The sequence below is a fragment of the Mobula hypostoma genome, chromosome 16 (genome assembly GCF_963921235.1).
Source record: "Mobula hypostoma chromosome 16, sMobHyp1.1, whole genome shotgun sequence".
Taxonomy (NCBI): domain Eukaryota; kingdom Metazoa; phylum Chordata; class Chondrichthyes; order Myliobatiformes; family Myliobatidae; genus Mobula; species Mobula hypostoma.
In genome coordinates this window covers 23,658,532-23,676,271 of record NC_086112.1, presented here as the reverse complement: position 1 = coordinate 23,676,271, position 17,740 = coordinate 23,658,532, and the positions used below count along the sequence as shown (strand labels likewise).

Genomic DNA, 17,740 nt, shown 5'->3' with positions numbered 1-17,740 from the left:
TGTTGCAAACAGTGCAGTGAGCAACACTGTCATTATTTTTGACCCCTCTTAGGCAGGGGTACACTTTAGTGTATTCTGGGGTGAAGTACGTTTTATATGTTCTTTTTTGGATATCTATCTCTCTCTCTCCCTCAAAAAATCGATCTCCAGGGTATTGTATATAATTTGCAGGCATCAGGGAGCCAATATCAATATGCGGGAGACTCCCAGAACTCCGGGAGAGGTGGGATGTCTGTAAAAGGCATGATAAATGGCCTGATCTCCAAGGATTTCTGCTGCCACTGAAATACAAAGACAAGGCCATAGTGGTGGTAGGGCACAAGATGGCAGGAGAGGGTCAAGGATGTGAGGCTCAAATTTGATGAATCCTGTTCTCATCTGAACTGCCAGATTTTTCCCCACACTAAGACAAAAAAAAATTAGAGGTTAAAAGGATTCAAGGAGCTGCGAAGTAACAGCAGGTCCAGTTGCTAGACAGATAAGTTTTACAAGAGCAAGCTTGCAAAGGGGGTATGATAAGATAATAAAAATTTGCCTTATAGCAACACCTGCATTGCAAACTTTCTTATTTCGTGCATCCTGGTTCTGCAGGACATGATGCAGATAGATAACAGTCAAGCAACAAGAAGTAATCATTAGCTGACGTTTCTGAAAATTGAAAAATTTTGATGCACTTTCCAGCTGTTTAAAGCTCAAATTCTCCCCTTTCCCCATTATTAATATAAACAAATCACTCAAAACCAAGCTTGGAATACTTCTATATTCATTAAAGTATTCGCTACGCTCCGACTGAAAATGCAAAATATAAAAAAAAATCTGGCACCTCAAAACCTGTAGATATCCAAACATAATTGATGATTCCAGATTTAAAAACCTAATGAATTGCTCAAAGCATTTCGAAATGAATCTGAAAATACCACCAATGCTTTCTTTATAATACTGAAGCCATATGTTTCAATGATATGAAACCAAAACTGCAGTAAAATGGGGGTGTATGTGCTACGAGACTTACCTTTTAGTCGTTCTAGTAGATCAATCTGTCCAGCAGAAGCCAGAGCCTCATCTTCAATGCTACCCTGCAGTTGCTTCAGGACTTCCTGCAGCACGAAGTGAAGCACAATCAGAATGGCTATAAACATAACAAAACCCAACGTACAAGATAGGCTGCACACTGCTCAGCAGCCACACACTGGAGCCTCCAACTACACACTACATCAGCAAGAGGAGTTGCAACAGAAACTCATTTATGGCCTCCTAATGTTTCCACTTCCAGAGGAAACAGAGGTTAAATCGAGAACCAACAATTCATTTATTTATAATGCATCAGCACTTGAAGATGATTTTCACTGCTTTGGCTGCTACCAATTTATCTATAAATTGAGTTATGATTTGAACTGGCCATACTGTTACTGTACCAATATTTCCAGTTTTTTAGTATAATACTACACTGTGTTCTGATTCTTTCCTTAATTGCCTATAAATTGTTAAATTGTTCTGTGAGGTGAAAGAAAAATATTCCTTAATACAACTCTGGCAAAATACGTACCCAAAATACAAGCAACAACCTACTGAAGGAACTCAGCAGGTTAAGCAGTTTCTGTGTGTGTGTGTGTGTGTGTGTGTGTGTGGGGGGGGGGGGTGTTCTCAAGATTTCAGATCAAAATGTCAACAATTTCTCCCCTGCTTCTAACACCCCCCATCCCCACAGGTACTGCTCAAACCTCTGAGCTCCTTCAGCTGATTGATTGCTCTCCACATTCCAGCATTTGTGGTCTCTTGGGTCGCTATCTGACAGAAATACAAATTCACTTACAGCTGAAAATAATCAAACAGGCTGTTTGATTACTGTTTTTGTATCAAGAGAATGAGGATACAAATGGGTGAAAAGCCCTACTTAGACCACACCGGAGTACTGTGAATAAATCTGCGTATCAAACTCTGAGAAACATATCAATCAGGATTGAGCCTGTTTTTTTTAAGTTTAGCTGAATAAGCTTAAAAAACAGACTAAAGTATAATTAGATAAGATTTCAAAAGAAATTAAAGACTTAAATAATATATGCAATTTCCCCTAATATTGATTTATTCAAACAAAGGGTGGAACTTCAATATCAATATAACCTATTACTAACTCATCCCATTGAAGGCTATTTGCTTAACTTAATGAGCCAATTTTATACGTTTGGAGATAAAAATAAACTGCTCGCATCTCAATTAAAAACGGCTAGAGCCAAAAGGCAAATTTTGAAAATTAATAGGAAAGATGGTACCCTGGTTTGGGAATATGAAGAAATTAATAAGATTTTTCACGATTTTTATAATGAACTTTATAAATCTCAATGTCCAGTAGATTCTTCTGAAATGAATGCTTTCTTACGAAAGATTACTTCTCCTAAAATTTCTGTTGAGGATCAAATAACTCTTGATGCCCAAATTACTGAAGCCGAAATTCATAAAGCTGTTTTTTCAATGCAATCTGGTAAGGCCCCTGGACTTGATGGCTATCTTGTAGAATTTTATAAGAAATTTGGAAAATTGTTCTCTCCATATATGTTGGAAATGTTTAAGGATTCTTTTGTGAAAGTTGATGTACCCTCTACTTTCTATGAGGCTTCTATTTCTTTAATTCTTAAAAAGGATAAAGATCCTACTGACTGTGCCTCATATAGACCTATTTCATTATTGAATGTCGATGCTAAGATTCTGTCAAAGATAATGGCCAATCGGTTAGAGAATATTTTGGGTAAAATTATTTTAAAGATCAAACAGGCTTTATAAAGGGACGCTGTTCTTTTTCAAATGTTCGGAGACTACTTAACATTATATATTCGTCCTCTTTTAAAACTCCACAATGCATCGTCTCTTTGGATGCCGAAAAAGTGTTCGATCGAGTCGAATGGAAATATTTATTTAATGTTTAAGAAATTTGGCTTTGGTGTTAATTTTAATAATTGGATTAGAATGATATATAAAGCTCCTATTTCTACTGTTGTCACTAACAACAGTAGGTCTCCTTTTTTTCAGCTTTCACGGGGGACAAGACAAGGTTGCCCATTAAGTCCGTTGTTACTTAACTTAATATTAGAAGCCCTTGCTATTGCTCTTCATGAAGCTAAAAATATTCATGGGATTTTTGTGAATGAGACCATTCATAAGATTTCTCTTTACGCTGACGATTTATTGGTTTATTTTTCTAATACCGAAGAATCTATTCCTGCCTTGCTAAAATTATTCAATGAATTTGGAGATTTTCCAGGATACAAAATAAATTTTAGTAAAAGTGAATTGTTTCCTTTAAATGAATCTGTCTCTATACATGATAATACTCCTTTCAAAGTCACGGATTCTTTTAGATATTTAGGTGTTATGATCACTAAAAAATAAGGATCTTTATAAAGCCAATTTTGTTCCCTTGGTGGACTCTATGAAGTATTTATTTAGTAGATGGAGTCTCCTTACATTTTCACTTGTCGGTCGTATCCATACAGTTAAAATGATGATTTTACCAAAATTTTTATATTTATTTCAGAATATCCCTTTTTTTTGACAAAGAAGTTTTTCGATCAGATTGATTCTATTATTTTATCTTTTATTTGGAATAATAAAAGACCAAAAATGAGTAAATGTCACTTATAAATGTTGAAAAAAGATGGAGGTCTTGCTTTGCCTAATTTAAGAATGTATTACTGGGCTGTTAATGTGCGATACATGTCCTTTTGGTTATATTGGGTTGATAAGAATGATCGGCCAATTTGGGTAGACCTGGAATTGAAAGCTGTGAAACAGTTTTATTTAACCTCGTTATTGGGAGTTGCTGTACCAATACAATTAGCTAAAGTTGCTAATTTAAACCTATACCCTGTGATTAAGCATTCTTTACAAATTTGGCTCCAGTTCCGCAATTTTTTTAATCTTAAAAAATTTAAACTTTGTAGTTTAATTTATTGAAATTACTTTTTTAAGCCTTCTTTGAGTGATCCAATTTTTTTACTTTGGAAAAATAAAGGTATTAATTTTTTTTTGATTTATTTAAAGAAGATAGATAGATGTCTTTTGAACAATTAGTTGATAAATATTCTCTTTCATACTCACATTTTTTACAATACCTTCAAGTTAAGCATTCCTTACCAAAATATTTAAGTAATTTTCTTTACATATTGGAGGCTGACCTGTTAGATATGTCACGTACCGCGTGACGGGAATAAAGAAACCAGCAGAAATATAAACCACTTTGGAGTCTACTATTGCTAATAACTAATAATATTTATTAATAATTACGCAATACAGTAAACTAAGTGAAGATAAATCAAACAGGTTAGCAAGAATTATATATATAAATAAGTAAATCAGTAAGATGTGGAAAAATATGTATGAAAACCAAGCTTCTTTAAGTCTAGGGGTAAAAAGATACGATGTTGAGTTCAGTTTGTGGAATTTAGTTGAATAGTGATAGAGAGAGAGAGGGGGGAAGAGGGAGGGGGGAGAGGGGGAGAGGGGGGGAGGGGGAGAGGGGGAGGGTGTTGAGTCTTCAGGTGAGCTATTGCCGTCGCTTTCCTCGTCGTCCTCCGAAATCCTTCACAAGTCACCGACTGTGACTTTAACAACAAAGGGGACCGTACTTCGGTGTGGTTGAGCTGTCTACTCAGGCCAGGGTTGGACACATGGTCTTGCCTTTGAATTTTCACTGGCAGAGCACTTGGATCAATCTGCCTGATCGATCCTCCAAAACCCACTTTCTCTGCGGGCACAATAATACTCACTCTGTGTCCAGATCATGTGCCTGAGATCTGTACCATCTGACCTCCTATTTATCTCACCAGGCTGAGCATCACCTGTCATTCAAAAAGTCCCTCCTTCCTTTGTCTGTAAAGGAATGTGAGCAGGCAACAAGTCCTTGGAAGTAACATCAATAATGTCCTGTTGGTCACCATAGCAACCTTCGAGTTGCTCAGTTTTTATCTCCAAAGTAAAACTCCACAGTTAACTCCCGTGACAGTTCAACCGTCAATCTTCGTCTCTCTCTCTTTTCCAAACAAACTATCAATGATAAATGTCTCTCTCTGTCTCTCTTCAAACAATTAATAGGGGCACTCTTGGATCCCCTCACAGATACTATTATGAGTATGAACCCTTGGACAAAGGGTTCTATTGGAAGAATTTATAATTTATTATTACAATGGGATAAGCGTCCTTTATTTAAGATTAAACAAGATTGGGAGAAGGAACTCAATTTGACTTTTATGACGGAGGATTGGACGCGGTTTCTGAAGCTGGTTAACTCTTCTTCGATCTGTGCTGATTCAATTTAAAATTGTACCTCATTACCATTTGACGAAGGAGAGACTGTCTAAAATATTTCCTAATGTTGATAGTTATTGTGATAGATGTTAAACTGAGACAGCTACACCGACACACATGTTTTGGTCTTGTTCTATACTGGAACAGTTCTGGATGTCAGTTTCTTCGACAATTTCTAAAGCACTTAAAATTAATTTACAACCTAACAAATTAACTGTGCTTTTTGAAATAATTCCTCAAAATATCCGTGGTATCTGTGTCTGACCAACATGTTATTACATTTGTTACACTGATAGCTAGGAGGGCCATATTGTTGAAGTGGAAGGATACATCAGCTTCCACTTTGTCACAATGGTTCTCTCAAATGATGCTATGTCTTAGTTTGGAGAAAATTAGAAGTCAAACCTTTGAACCTTTATTTGATTTTGAGAAAAGATGGGGTTCATTTGCTTGTTACTATCATTTGAGTTAATTGATAGATTTCCTCCACGATCTAATTGTAAATTTTGTTTTTTTTTCTTGCTGGCAGTTTGATGTTTATCTTTAGAAGCTTTTTGTATGACGCATGGCTCCGGCGTTGTACACCTAATGGTTTTTTTTCCCCACCTTTTCTGCTTAGTAGGGTTTTTTTATTATAACCAAAAATTTTTCAATCTTTAAAATAATGTATTTTTTTCTTGAGACATTGTAAGTGTTGCTTACTTCGATGTACTCGTGTTACTTTTGAATAATATAATAATAATAAGATTTGAAAAGAATCAGGATTGAGCACAGGGTGGATCTACTGGACTGGCACCTCAAATCCAAAATGAGTATAACATTACCATTATCTAGGTTCAGTGTGATGCGAAGAATATTCTCAAGACATTAAGAGAAATGAGTTCCATTTTAAGGAAGATCAAAATCAGGGTCATCACATAAAGAATAAGGAAACGCATCTACTTGCAAAGAGTGGTAGAAGTTTGGAATTCTTCTTGAATATTAAAAGGATTGACAAGATATGAAGTTCATGCATTGGGGCAGTGGGCCGTATCTTAAATAACAGTGAGTCGGAGTACATGAAGGATGTAGAGAGTCTGGTGACATAGTGTCATGACAACAAACTTTCCCTCAATGGTAGCAAAACAAAACAGCTACTCACTGATTGCAGGAAGTAGTATAGTGCACATACTCCTGCCTATATCAACAGTGCTGAGGTTGAGAGTTCCATGCACCCAGGAGGGTGAAATTACAAAGAATTTGAAGGTTATTAACAATCATCTTGAATGTTACAATGAAAATAAAGATCTGGAGAATGTAATCGTCTAAAGCAAGTGGGAATAAAAGGACCCTTTTCTGGTTGGCTGCCAGTGACTAGTGGTGTTCCGCAGGAGTCAGTATTGGGACTACTTCTCCTTATGCTGTATATCAATGATTTAGATGATGGAATAGATGGCTTTGTTTCAAGTTTGCTGATGATACGAAGATTGGTGGAGGGGCAGGTAGTGTTGAGGAAACTGGAAGGCTGCAGAAGGACTTAAGACAGGTTAGGACAGGGCAAGAACGTTGCAAATGAAATACAATGTTGGGAAATGCATGGTCATGCACTTTGGTAGAAGAAATAAATGTGCAGACTATTTTCTAAACAAGGAGGCAATCCAAAAATCTGAGATGCAAAGGGACTTGGGAGTCCTTGTGCTGAATACCCTAAAGGTTAATTTGCAGGTTGAGTCGATGGTGAGGAAGATAAATGCAGTGTTCGCATTCATTTCAAGAGATCTAGAATACAAGAGCAAGGATGAGATGCTGAGGTTTTTTAAGGCACTGGTGAGGCCACATTTTGAGTAATGTGAACAGTTTTGGGCCCCTTATCTAAGAAAAGGTGTGCTGGCATTGGAGATGGTTCAGAGGAGGATCACAAGGATGATTCCGGAAATGAAAGGGTTATCATACAAGGAATGTTTGATGGCTCTGGGCCTGTACTCGCTGGAATTTAAAAGGATGAGAGGGATCTCATTGAAATCTTTCAAATGTTGGAAGCCTAGACAGAGCAGATGTGGAAAGGATGTTTCCCATGGTGGGTGAGTCTTGGACAATAGGGCATAGCCTCAGGATAGAGGGGCATCCATTTAAAACCGAGATGCTGAGAAATTTCTTTAGCCAGAGGGTGGTGAATTTGTGGAACTTGTTACCATAGGCAGCTGTGGAGTCCAGGTCGTTGGGTGCAGTAAAGACAGAGGGTGATAGGTTCTTGATTGGCATGGCACCAAACGTTACGGGGAGAAGGTTGGGGGGGGGGGTAGGGCTGAGGCAGAGGGAAAAAATCAGCCATGTCTAAATGGCAGAGCAGACGCAATGGGACGAATGGCCTAATTCTGCTCCAAGGTCTTATGGTCTTAAGTACTGCATGAAGGCAGTCTATTATTTACACTAGGTACTGTGTGTGTTGATTTTGCTCATTTACAGTCAATCAAATGAACACTGCAGGTGAATTGCTCCGTCAATAACCATTAGGAACTAATACATGATTTTATAGTATTCCAGAGGGTATCAATGGTGTTCTAAATTATTTTATATTTCATTTAAATACATAAAATGTTAGCTAAATGGTAGTTTGTCTTTTTTTTATACCTTTTAACTATTTCTATAAAACTTTGCTTAATTGGGCCAATATTTCCTGGTCCAGATGTGTCCCAATCAACCAGAATACACTGTACACGCTTTGCAGCATTGATTTTCCTTGCTAGAATTACACACTGGTGAAGCTTTGATTTGAGATATTCTATACCCTGCTCAGAGCCTGCTGTATCTGATCAGTACTGTTACCAAAGGGTGGAGGAGTGAACTACAAGGCTGGAATGTGTGCAACACACACAAATTGCTGGAGGAACTCAGCAGGCCAGGCAGCATCTATGGAAACTGGTAAACAGTCGACGTTTTGGGCCGAGACCCTTCATCAGGCTGGAACATGTGATTGTCTGAAATTGTTAAATCAATGCCAAGTCCAGAAGGATGTGTGAAAATCTAGAACCAGGGCATGATGCTTAAATAAGGGATGATTCATCTGAGACTAAGATGAGGTGAACATTTTTCCTCTCTTGGAGCTACCTATCACTCACTGAAGAGACTTCAGAAAAATTTCTGCAGGTAAACCGTAATGCTGATTTGAAATTAGAATCAGATCTGCTATCGTCTTTATTAAATAGGCTTGAAGAACTGAGTTCTCTACACTGGCTCCTAAATTGCATGTTTGTACGTAATGTACCTTTCTTCTTTTATACTCTATAACTTTTATTTAAAGGATAGGATTTCATTTGGTTTGCCAACTATTTTCTCAGCATCGAGTCAATTTGGAAGATTTATGCATGAAGGCACACAGCTCCCTTTCTTTCTGCACACCATTCAAAACCATGCTATCTAATCAATGTTATCATTGTCCTTTCTCACAAAATACATCATTTCGCAGTTCCTTATTAAATTTCACTTACCCAAACTCCCAGCTATTTCCTCCAGTTGTAATATCATCTTCTGTGCTTACCAAGCTTTCAAGTTTGGTGCAATTTGCAAATCCAAGCCATTATATTGGAACACTACTGCCTCAACTAACAACCAACCATTTATAAAGGTTCTCGATTTTGTCCTTGAGCCAGTCTTTTATTCATGCTGATTCTTATTTCTTATTTCATGGTCTGGATTTTGTTGAGCAGCCTTTCATCCAGAACTCTGTTAAATGTGTCCCAAGATGACTCTGCTCCTTGAAGTGCATGACTAGAGGTCCCTAATACAGGTGTCCCCCGCTTTTCGAACGTTCGCTTTACGAAACCTCACTGTTACAAAAGACCTACATTAGTACCCTGTTTTCACTTTCAGAAGGTGTTTTCACTGTTACAAAAAAAAATCAGCGCGCGATAAAAAGCAGCGTGCGCCCCGAGCAGCCACTCTCCCCGGATTCGGAACTGCATTCTCTCCGGCATTGCTTAAACACGTGCCTGTGAGCAGCCATTTGCAAGATGAGTTCTAAGGTATTGGAAAAGCCTGAAAGAGCTTGTAAGGGTGTTACGCTTAGCGTAAAACTAGACATAATTAAGCGTTTCGATCGTGGTGAACGAAGTAAGGACAACGCGAGTTTGGCTTGTGGAAGCTGACGAACATGATGTTGAAGAGGCTTTGGCATCCCATGACCAAGAACTGATAGATGAAGAGCTGATGCAATTGGAAGAAAAAAGGATAACAATCGAAACCGAATGCAGTAGCGAACTGAACATGAAGCAACTGCGTGAGATTTTCGCTGCAATGATAAAGTACGACTTTAATTTTGAAAGGGTACATAGGTTTAGGGGATTAAATGCTGTAAATGTACAAGTAAGGCAACATCTGTTGAGAGAGAAACAATTGTTAACATTTCAAATTAATGACCCTATGTCTAAACTGGGAACATCAACTTTGTATCCTGCACCATAGATGCCATCTCACTGGAAACATGTTCCAGAATTTTCTCGTTTTATTTCAGACTTATAGCCCTTGCATTTTTTAAACTTTTGTTTTCCAAATGAAACTGGTTCTTGCAACTTAAGCACCAGTTGAAACCACAAAAATCTAAAGAACAGTCTTTCATTGATGCCTTCTGAAAAACAGGCATTACAATGACACAATGAAAATTCAACCAAAAACGCAAATCCAAGCCCAAGCAGCTGACAGTAGCCTTCCAGTGAAAATGTACACATAGTACAAAAACACAACAGATAGGTAGATATATTTGTGAAATACAATTTTTAAAACACCAAATGTATCAATCAGATAGGTTTAAAAAAATGTAGGGAACTTCTAGATAGATTGTGGGGAAGAGAACACGTCTTCCAAGGTTATAAAATTATATGCTAACCATAATGACCTCACCAAAAACGGAATACCTAAACATTTATAAGTTTTTCCAGACTTGATTCTCACCATAAATAAAACAATCTTAACATGGTATTCATAATGAGTTTACATTAAGCAAATCATCCTAACATATAAATAAAACTAAAGCAAATTGGCACACTACAGCCAGATTGATCCAATTCTGAATGTTGCAGTAGGATATACTCTCAATCTAAACCAACCTGAACCTGGGTGTCTTTAGGTTCGATCCAAATAGCAAGGTTCCAAGGTCAGGCTTCATAATCACAGGGTAGCAATAATAGTGTTTGTAGCAATAACAACTACCACTTCCTTAGACAGAGCTTTTTCAGTTTTTCACAATCATCCGGAAGAAGCCTGCATTAGCTATGGATTCCAAAGTTGATCAGCATTGCGAAGAGGCACAAAGAATTAGTCTGAGAGGATTGAGTGTGAGTTTTTCTACACTGGATGACACTCGTTTCTGACCTTCAGTAAGGGCCTTTGTAAACAACTTTTTGGGGGGGGCGTCACCTGATGACGTGGGATTGAGACGTGTAAATCCAGCTCTCCCGCAACAAGTCAGTAAAGTACCGTTTAAACAAAACAAAGTTAGTAAATATTTTCTGAAAACTATTTATAAACTTTGTAAGATTACTTTACGATATGCCTCCTAAACCGCAACAAAAGAAGTCTGCTGTTGCGAAGCAGCTGCGAGACGGGAAGAAAAAAGGGCCTACTGCAACGATGGAGCCTCGGACTCAGGTTGAATCTCCTTCGGTAGAACAGGGAGCAACGGCGGTGGCAACGGCTTCTTCGAAGAAGACACCGGTAATGCGCATGTGTAAAGAAGAGCGCATGCGCAAACCGACACAACGCAAACTACAAGAACCGACAGCCACTGCAATTGAAAATGACTCAGAGTCAGAATCGGATTCTGCAGAGAACATAGATGAAGAAGAGGAGGAAGAACTGGAAGCGATTGGAAGTAAAGGAGATGATAGTGATATGAGAGAAGCTATATTGCAATTAACGGCTGAATTAAGAAAAGTAAGAGAAGAACTTAGAGATACGAAGATGTGCTATGATAAAGTTATGGCAAGACAGGACAAAATGGATAAGAAGCTTCAGAAGATGGAAAGAGCAATGGGGCATATGAATGATAGAGTGGGAAAAACAGAAAATGATTTGCTTGTCTGGAATTCGGAAAGAAACCGACTCTTGGAGAAAGTGGACATGTTGGAAAATTTTAGTAGACGTAATAATATTAAAATTGTTGGTCTTAAAGAAGGTATGGAGGGAGATAAACCAATAGAATTTTTTCAAAGATGGATCCCGGATGTTTTGCAAATGGAAGAGGAGGTTCGATCAATTGAAATTGAGCGGGCACATAGAGCTTTAAGACCAAAACCAAAAGATGACCAATATCCACGATCGATTTTAATAAAATTCTTAAGATTTCAAGACAAGGAAAGGATTCTACAGGCAGCTGCTCGAGCTGCCAAAGATAGAAAAGGGCCATTGATAATTGAAGAGAACAAAGTTTTTTTTTATCCTGATATAAGTTACGAATTTTTGAAGAGAAGGAAGAAATTTAATCCAGTGAAAAAAACCCTATGGGAGCATGGTTATCAATTTACACTGTGTTATCCTGCAACTTTGAAGATTTTTTTTGTCTGGTGGAGAAAAAAGATTTTTTGATGATTATCAGAAAGCAGAGCAGTTTGTGCGAGATTCTCTGAAAACTCACCAGACACAAGAACAAACCCAGGAGAGCGAGATAGATTGAAGATGAAGATTGGGTTAAAGAATGGACTTGATGGATTTTTGAAGCTGGATGAATGTATAAATATATTATTAATTATACGAGGGGGGTAAGAAAGGTTAAAACTGGAGGAATATTAGTTGGGAATAGTAATACTAATTTTGTTTATATATATATATATATATATATATATATATATATATAATGTTTTTTTTTGTTGCGGGGGAGCTGGAAAAAGCACTGATCGATTGCCACGCTAGTCATGTGTGCAAGCGTGGCTTTTGCCACGTCCCGCAAAATGGAGGGGGGTAGTGTTGTGTATCCTTTCGTTCACAACATTAGTGGGGGGGTATTTTGTTTTTTCTTTTTTTGTACTTTTTCTTTCTGCCTGGAAGGTTGGGAGGGAGACACATAGCAACATGGTGAAGTTTAAAGAGATTTCCCAAGGAACTATGAAAGTTGAGAAGATAAATAATGTTTTAGATTGGAGTAACTTTGTGAAGAATAATGACTAATTTATTGAATTTTTTGAGTTTTAATGTTAACGGGCTTAATGGACCAGTGAAAAGAAAAAGAATCTTAACACATATTAAAAAAATGAAGATAGATTTAGCTTTTTTACAAGAAATGCACCTAACGGAAACAGAACATCAGAAACTAAAGAGAGATTGGGTGGGTAGTGTTGTTGCGGCTTCATTTAATTCAAAAGCGAGGGGAGTAGCAATTTTGATCAATAAAACGTTACCAATTAGAATACAAAATGTAATAATTGATTCTGCGGGGAGATATGTGATTATACATTGTCAACTTTTCTCTGAATTATGGACTTTTATGAACATTTATGCACCAAATGAAAATGATGCAAAATTCATACAAGAAGCTTTTCTGAATTTGGCGGATGCGCATGAAAAAATATTAATTGGAGGAGACTTTAATTTTTGCTTAGACCCAGTCTTAGATAGATCAACCAAGGCTGTTATAAAATCGAAGGTAGTAAATTTAACTTTATCATTGATGAAGGATTTAAATCTGATTGATATATGGAGAAGAATCAATCCTAAAGAAAGAGACTATTCGTTCTACTCCCATAGACATAAAACTTTCTCAAGGATAGATTTGTTTCTATTATCAGTGCATATTCAACACAGAGTGAAAAATATGGAATATAAAGCAAGAATATTATCAGATCATTCCCCTTTATTGATGACAATAATAATGGCTGATAAGGAAGAAGTGGCTTATAGATGGAGATTTAATTCAATATTATTAAAACGTCAAGATTTTTGTGATTTTATGAAAAAGCAGATTCAGTTTTTTTGGATACAAATTTTCATTCAGTGGATGATAAATTTATATTATGGGATGCGATGAAAGCATATCTTAGGGGCCAGATAATAAGTTATACGTCTAAAATTAAGAAAGAATATATGGCAGAACTAGATCAATTGGAAAAAGAGATTACAAAAATAGAAAAAGAATCTCAAAGATATATGTCAGAAGAAAAACGAAAACAACTTGTCAATAAGAAGTTACAATACAATACGCTTCAGACATATAGAACGGAAAAAGCAATTATAAGAACTAAACAAAGGTATTATGAGTTAGGTGAGAGAGCACATAAAATTCTTGCCTGGCAGTTGAAAACAGAACAAGCTTCCAAAACAATAAATGCAATTAGAACAAGGGCAAATAAATATCTTATAAACCTCTTGAAATAAATGAAACTTTTAAAAATTTCTATTCTGAATTATATCAATCAGAATCCCAAAATGATGTTAATGAGATAGAAAGGTTTTTATCACAAATTTCTCTTCCAAAATTGAATTTGGAAGAACAGAAGAGATTAGATATGCCTTTTACATTAAAAGAAGTTGAAGAAGCTTTAGGATCACTCCTAAATAATAAATCTCCAGGAGAAGATGGCTTTCCACCTGAATTTTATAATAAAATTTAAAGATTTATTATTTCCTCTTTTTATGGAACTAATACGTCAAGCAGAAAAAATACATAAACTTCCAGAATCTTTTTCAACAGCGATTATAATAGTATTGCCAAAAAAAGACAGAGATCCTATGAAACCAGCATCATATAGGCCTATTTCTTTATTGAATACGGATTATAAAATAATAGCAAAAATTTTATCGAATAGATTATCTAAATATTTACCAAAATTAATACATATGGATCAAACAGGATTTATTAAAAATAGACAATTGGCAGATAATGTAACTCGGCTACTCAGTATAATTCATTTGGCACAAAAAAGGGATGAGAAGAGTATAGTAGTAGCTTTGGATGCAGAAAAAGCATTTGATAGACTAGAATGGGATTTTTTATTTAAAGTACTAGAAAAATATGGGTTAGGAACATCTTTTATAAATTGGATTAAAACTTTAAATTCTAACCCTAAAGCTAAAGTGGTGACAAACTCTCAAATTTCAACACCATTCCAGTTAAAAAGGTCAACTAGACAAGGTTGTCTACTATCACCTGCTTTATTTGTATTGGCGATAGAGCCATTAGTAGAACTAATTAGAATTGATCCAGATATTATGGGTTTTAGAGTTAATCAGGAGGAATATAAAATTAATCTTTTTGCCAATGATGTTTTGATCTATTTAACAAATCCACAATATTCGTTACATAAATTATCTTCTAGATTGGATGAATATGGGAAGGTATCAGGTTACAAAATAAATTGGGATAAAAGTGAAATTTTACCTCTTACTAAAGGAGACTATAGTCAATGTCGATTAGTAACCCAAATTAGATGGCCAGTAAATGGTATAAAATATTTAGGTATAAGACTCGATAATGATCTAAAGAATTTATATAAATTTAATTATTTACCACTATTGAAAAAAATTCAAGAAGATCTTGACAAATGGATGATATTACCAATAACATTAGTAGGTAGAGTCAATGTTGTAAAAATGAATATATTTCCTAGATTACAGTATCTGTTTCAAACATTACCAATACAATTGCCACAGAAATTTTTTCAAGAGTTAAATAAATGTGTGAGAAAATTTCTTTGGAAAGGTAAAATGTCAAGAATATCATTGGAAAAATTGACATGTAAATTTGGGTTAGGAGGGTTACAACTTCCAAACTTTAAAAACTATTATAAAGCAAATCAACTTAGATTTATTGCATCTTTCTTCGATGATCGAAAACCAGCATGGATTAAAATAGAACTAGACAAGATAGGAGAAAATAGACCTAAGATTTTATATATAAATGGGAATCTAAATTGATACGGGAAAAGAAAGAATCTCCTATATTAACACATTTGATTGATCTATGGAATAAGATAAATGTTGATAATGAAACACAGAAATCTCTATTAGCAAGGAGACCTTTGTTCCAAAACAGACTTATTCCTTTTATAATGGACAATCAACTTTTATATAATTGGTACCAAAAAGGGATTAAATTTATAGGAGATTGTTTTGAACGAGGTATATTGATGTCATCTGAACAATTAAAGGATAAATATAAAATATCTAATAATACTTTCTTCTGTTACTTTCAATTCAGGGCTTACTTAAAAGGTAAGCTGGGTCAAACAATGTTTTTGCCAAAACCTAATGAAATTGAAATTTTAATTCAAAAAGGGAAAATTAAAAAATTTATTTCTTGTATGTATAATTTGATTCAAGAACAGACAATTAAACAAGGAACCCATAAGTCAAAGCAAAAATGGGAAACAGATCTGAATATTATTATTGATGAAACAAATTGGTCAAGACTTTGTCTCGACAGTATGACAAATACAATAAATGTTCGACTTAGATTAGTACAATATAATTTTTTACATCAATTATATATTGCACCACAAAAAATAAATAGATTAAATTCAAATTTTTCTGATAAATGTTTTCGGTGTAATCAAGAAATTGGTACTTTTTTACATTCTACTTAGTCTTGTTTTAAAATTCAACCCTTTTGGATAAATTTAAGAATCTTATTGGAACAAATTACTGCAATTCAACTTCACGTAACCCTGTATTATTTTTATTAGGTGATATTGAAGGGATAAAACCGAAACTTAAATTGAATAAATATCAGAAAGAATTTATAAAAATTGCTTTGGCAGTAGCTAAGAAGACTATAGCAGTTACTTGGAAATCTGATTCGTATTTAAGTATGGATCGTTGGAATAATGAAATGGCTAGTTCTATTCCACTTGAAAAAATTACTTATAATTTAAGAGATAAATATGTAACATTTTTGAATATTTGGCGCCCTTATTTACAAAAGATAGGATGGCATATTTAAGTGCTCCGATAAAGAATTTGGTCACTTGGGGAAAGTAACGAATAATTATACCAAATTCATTTTGAATCCCATGGAGCATGTGGAAACCTTCCAATAACCAGGCGGTTCTTTTTTTTTCTTTTTCTTCTTTTTTAGGTAGGACTATATTTGGAGGGGGAGGGTTAAGGGGAGGGGGGAGGGTAGATTCTTTTTTTTCCATGTATTCTTTTTGAAAATTCAATAAAAATTATATTTTAAAAAAAACAACTTTTTGGAGTTTTCCCCTATTTCCTGGTAGGCACCTCCACCATGTGACAATTTTAGCGGCAAAGCCTATCAATTGAATGATAAGCCAAATGACTTGTTATATTTTAAAATCTAGGTCACTTCTGAAAGCTTGCACATAACAAATTCCCCTATTTCTATTAGCAAAACCCAGATAGGAGGAGAATGGGCAGAGAGAAATCAGAGGGAGAATGCTTACATGAAAAAAATGGAAATTCACACATGAAAACAAAACTTAAGAAAAATAGGCAAAGGTAATTTACATAGATGCTTCAATGTAATCGATCTGAAGCTGTTTCACAAAAAAAACAAGATCAACTAACTGTTGGAAGGTAAAAGAATGGAAACATATAGTAGAGAGATGTTTCTGTAAGCAACTGAAAGTAGCAAGAGAAATGTTGAAATAGGGCACAATTCTCCTTCACTTGCCCATTAAGTTAAAGCCAAGCGAATGGAAGGTAAGAATTCTGCAGTCTTAACTTCAGTTTAATATAAATAAGAGTATATTACCTGCTTGATTTATATTTGTCCAATAAATATATTCATTTTAAATATTGAATAAGTTCTCTAATAACACTCATCACTAGGATCTTTTCAGAGGTGTAATTTAATATTGTCTGCATCATTAAAATTTGGATTTAAAATGCACATTTACTTCTCCTCGCCAAAAAGGAAAAGAACAACATTCATTTATAATATCAATATAAAAATTACCTTTTAAAGATCTAATGTGCACCATTTATTTCTGAAAAAACAGAAGATATAATATGCAGCAAAGAAAGTAATCAACCATTTTCTTAGGAGCACCAATTTATAACTGGGAAAGGAGATTCTGCGAATCACATTTATAATCAGCCAGAAGTAATTTGACCAACTAGCTACCTCCTGACTGATTCATATTTAGTCATCCCCTATTACTTCACAAAAAACTCATTAGAATTAACCATACAACACAATCAATACCAAAAACTAATTTTGCAAAAATCATAAATACTGTAGACAAACAGCTTACTTTAAAAACTGCTGTTGAACAAATTTCATAATGCTCACTTATTCTAAAATTGTTTCTAAATTAATTTTAGCAAAAGCAAAATCAACTTAAAATGGGACTATTTTCATTTTGAAGTAACCAATCACATGCAGAACAAAAAGGCAGTTAAAGGACTTCTGTGTTACCATGATTAGCTATCCCATCATTGTGGATTTCTGGCAAAGTGTTCATATCAGTAAGACCTCAATGTGTGTGAGGACTATAACAGAAAGAAATTACTCAAC

At 35.2% G+C, this 17,740-nt stretch overlaps 1 protein-coding gene across 1 annotated transcript in view; it reads right to left on the bottom strand.

The window, feature by feature from the left end:
* LOC134357280 (adenomatous polyposis coli protein-like) overlaps positions 1-17,740 on the bottom strand; it is a 170,489-nt gene that overhangs the window by 88,595 nt on the left and 64,154 nt on the right. The window contains 1 exon segment of the mRNA XM_063068642.1: positions 1,013-1,097. Coding sequence (XP_062924712.1) covers positions 1,013-1,097 — 85 coding nt within the window.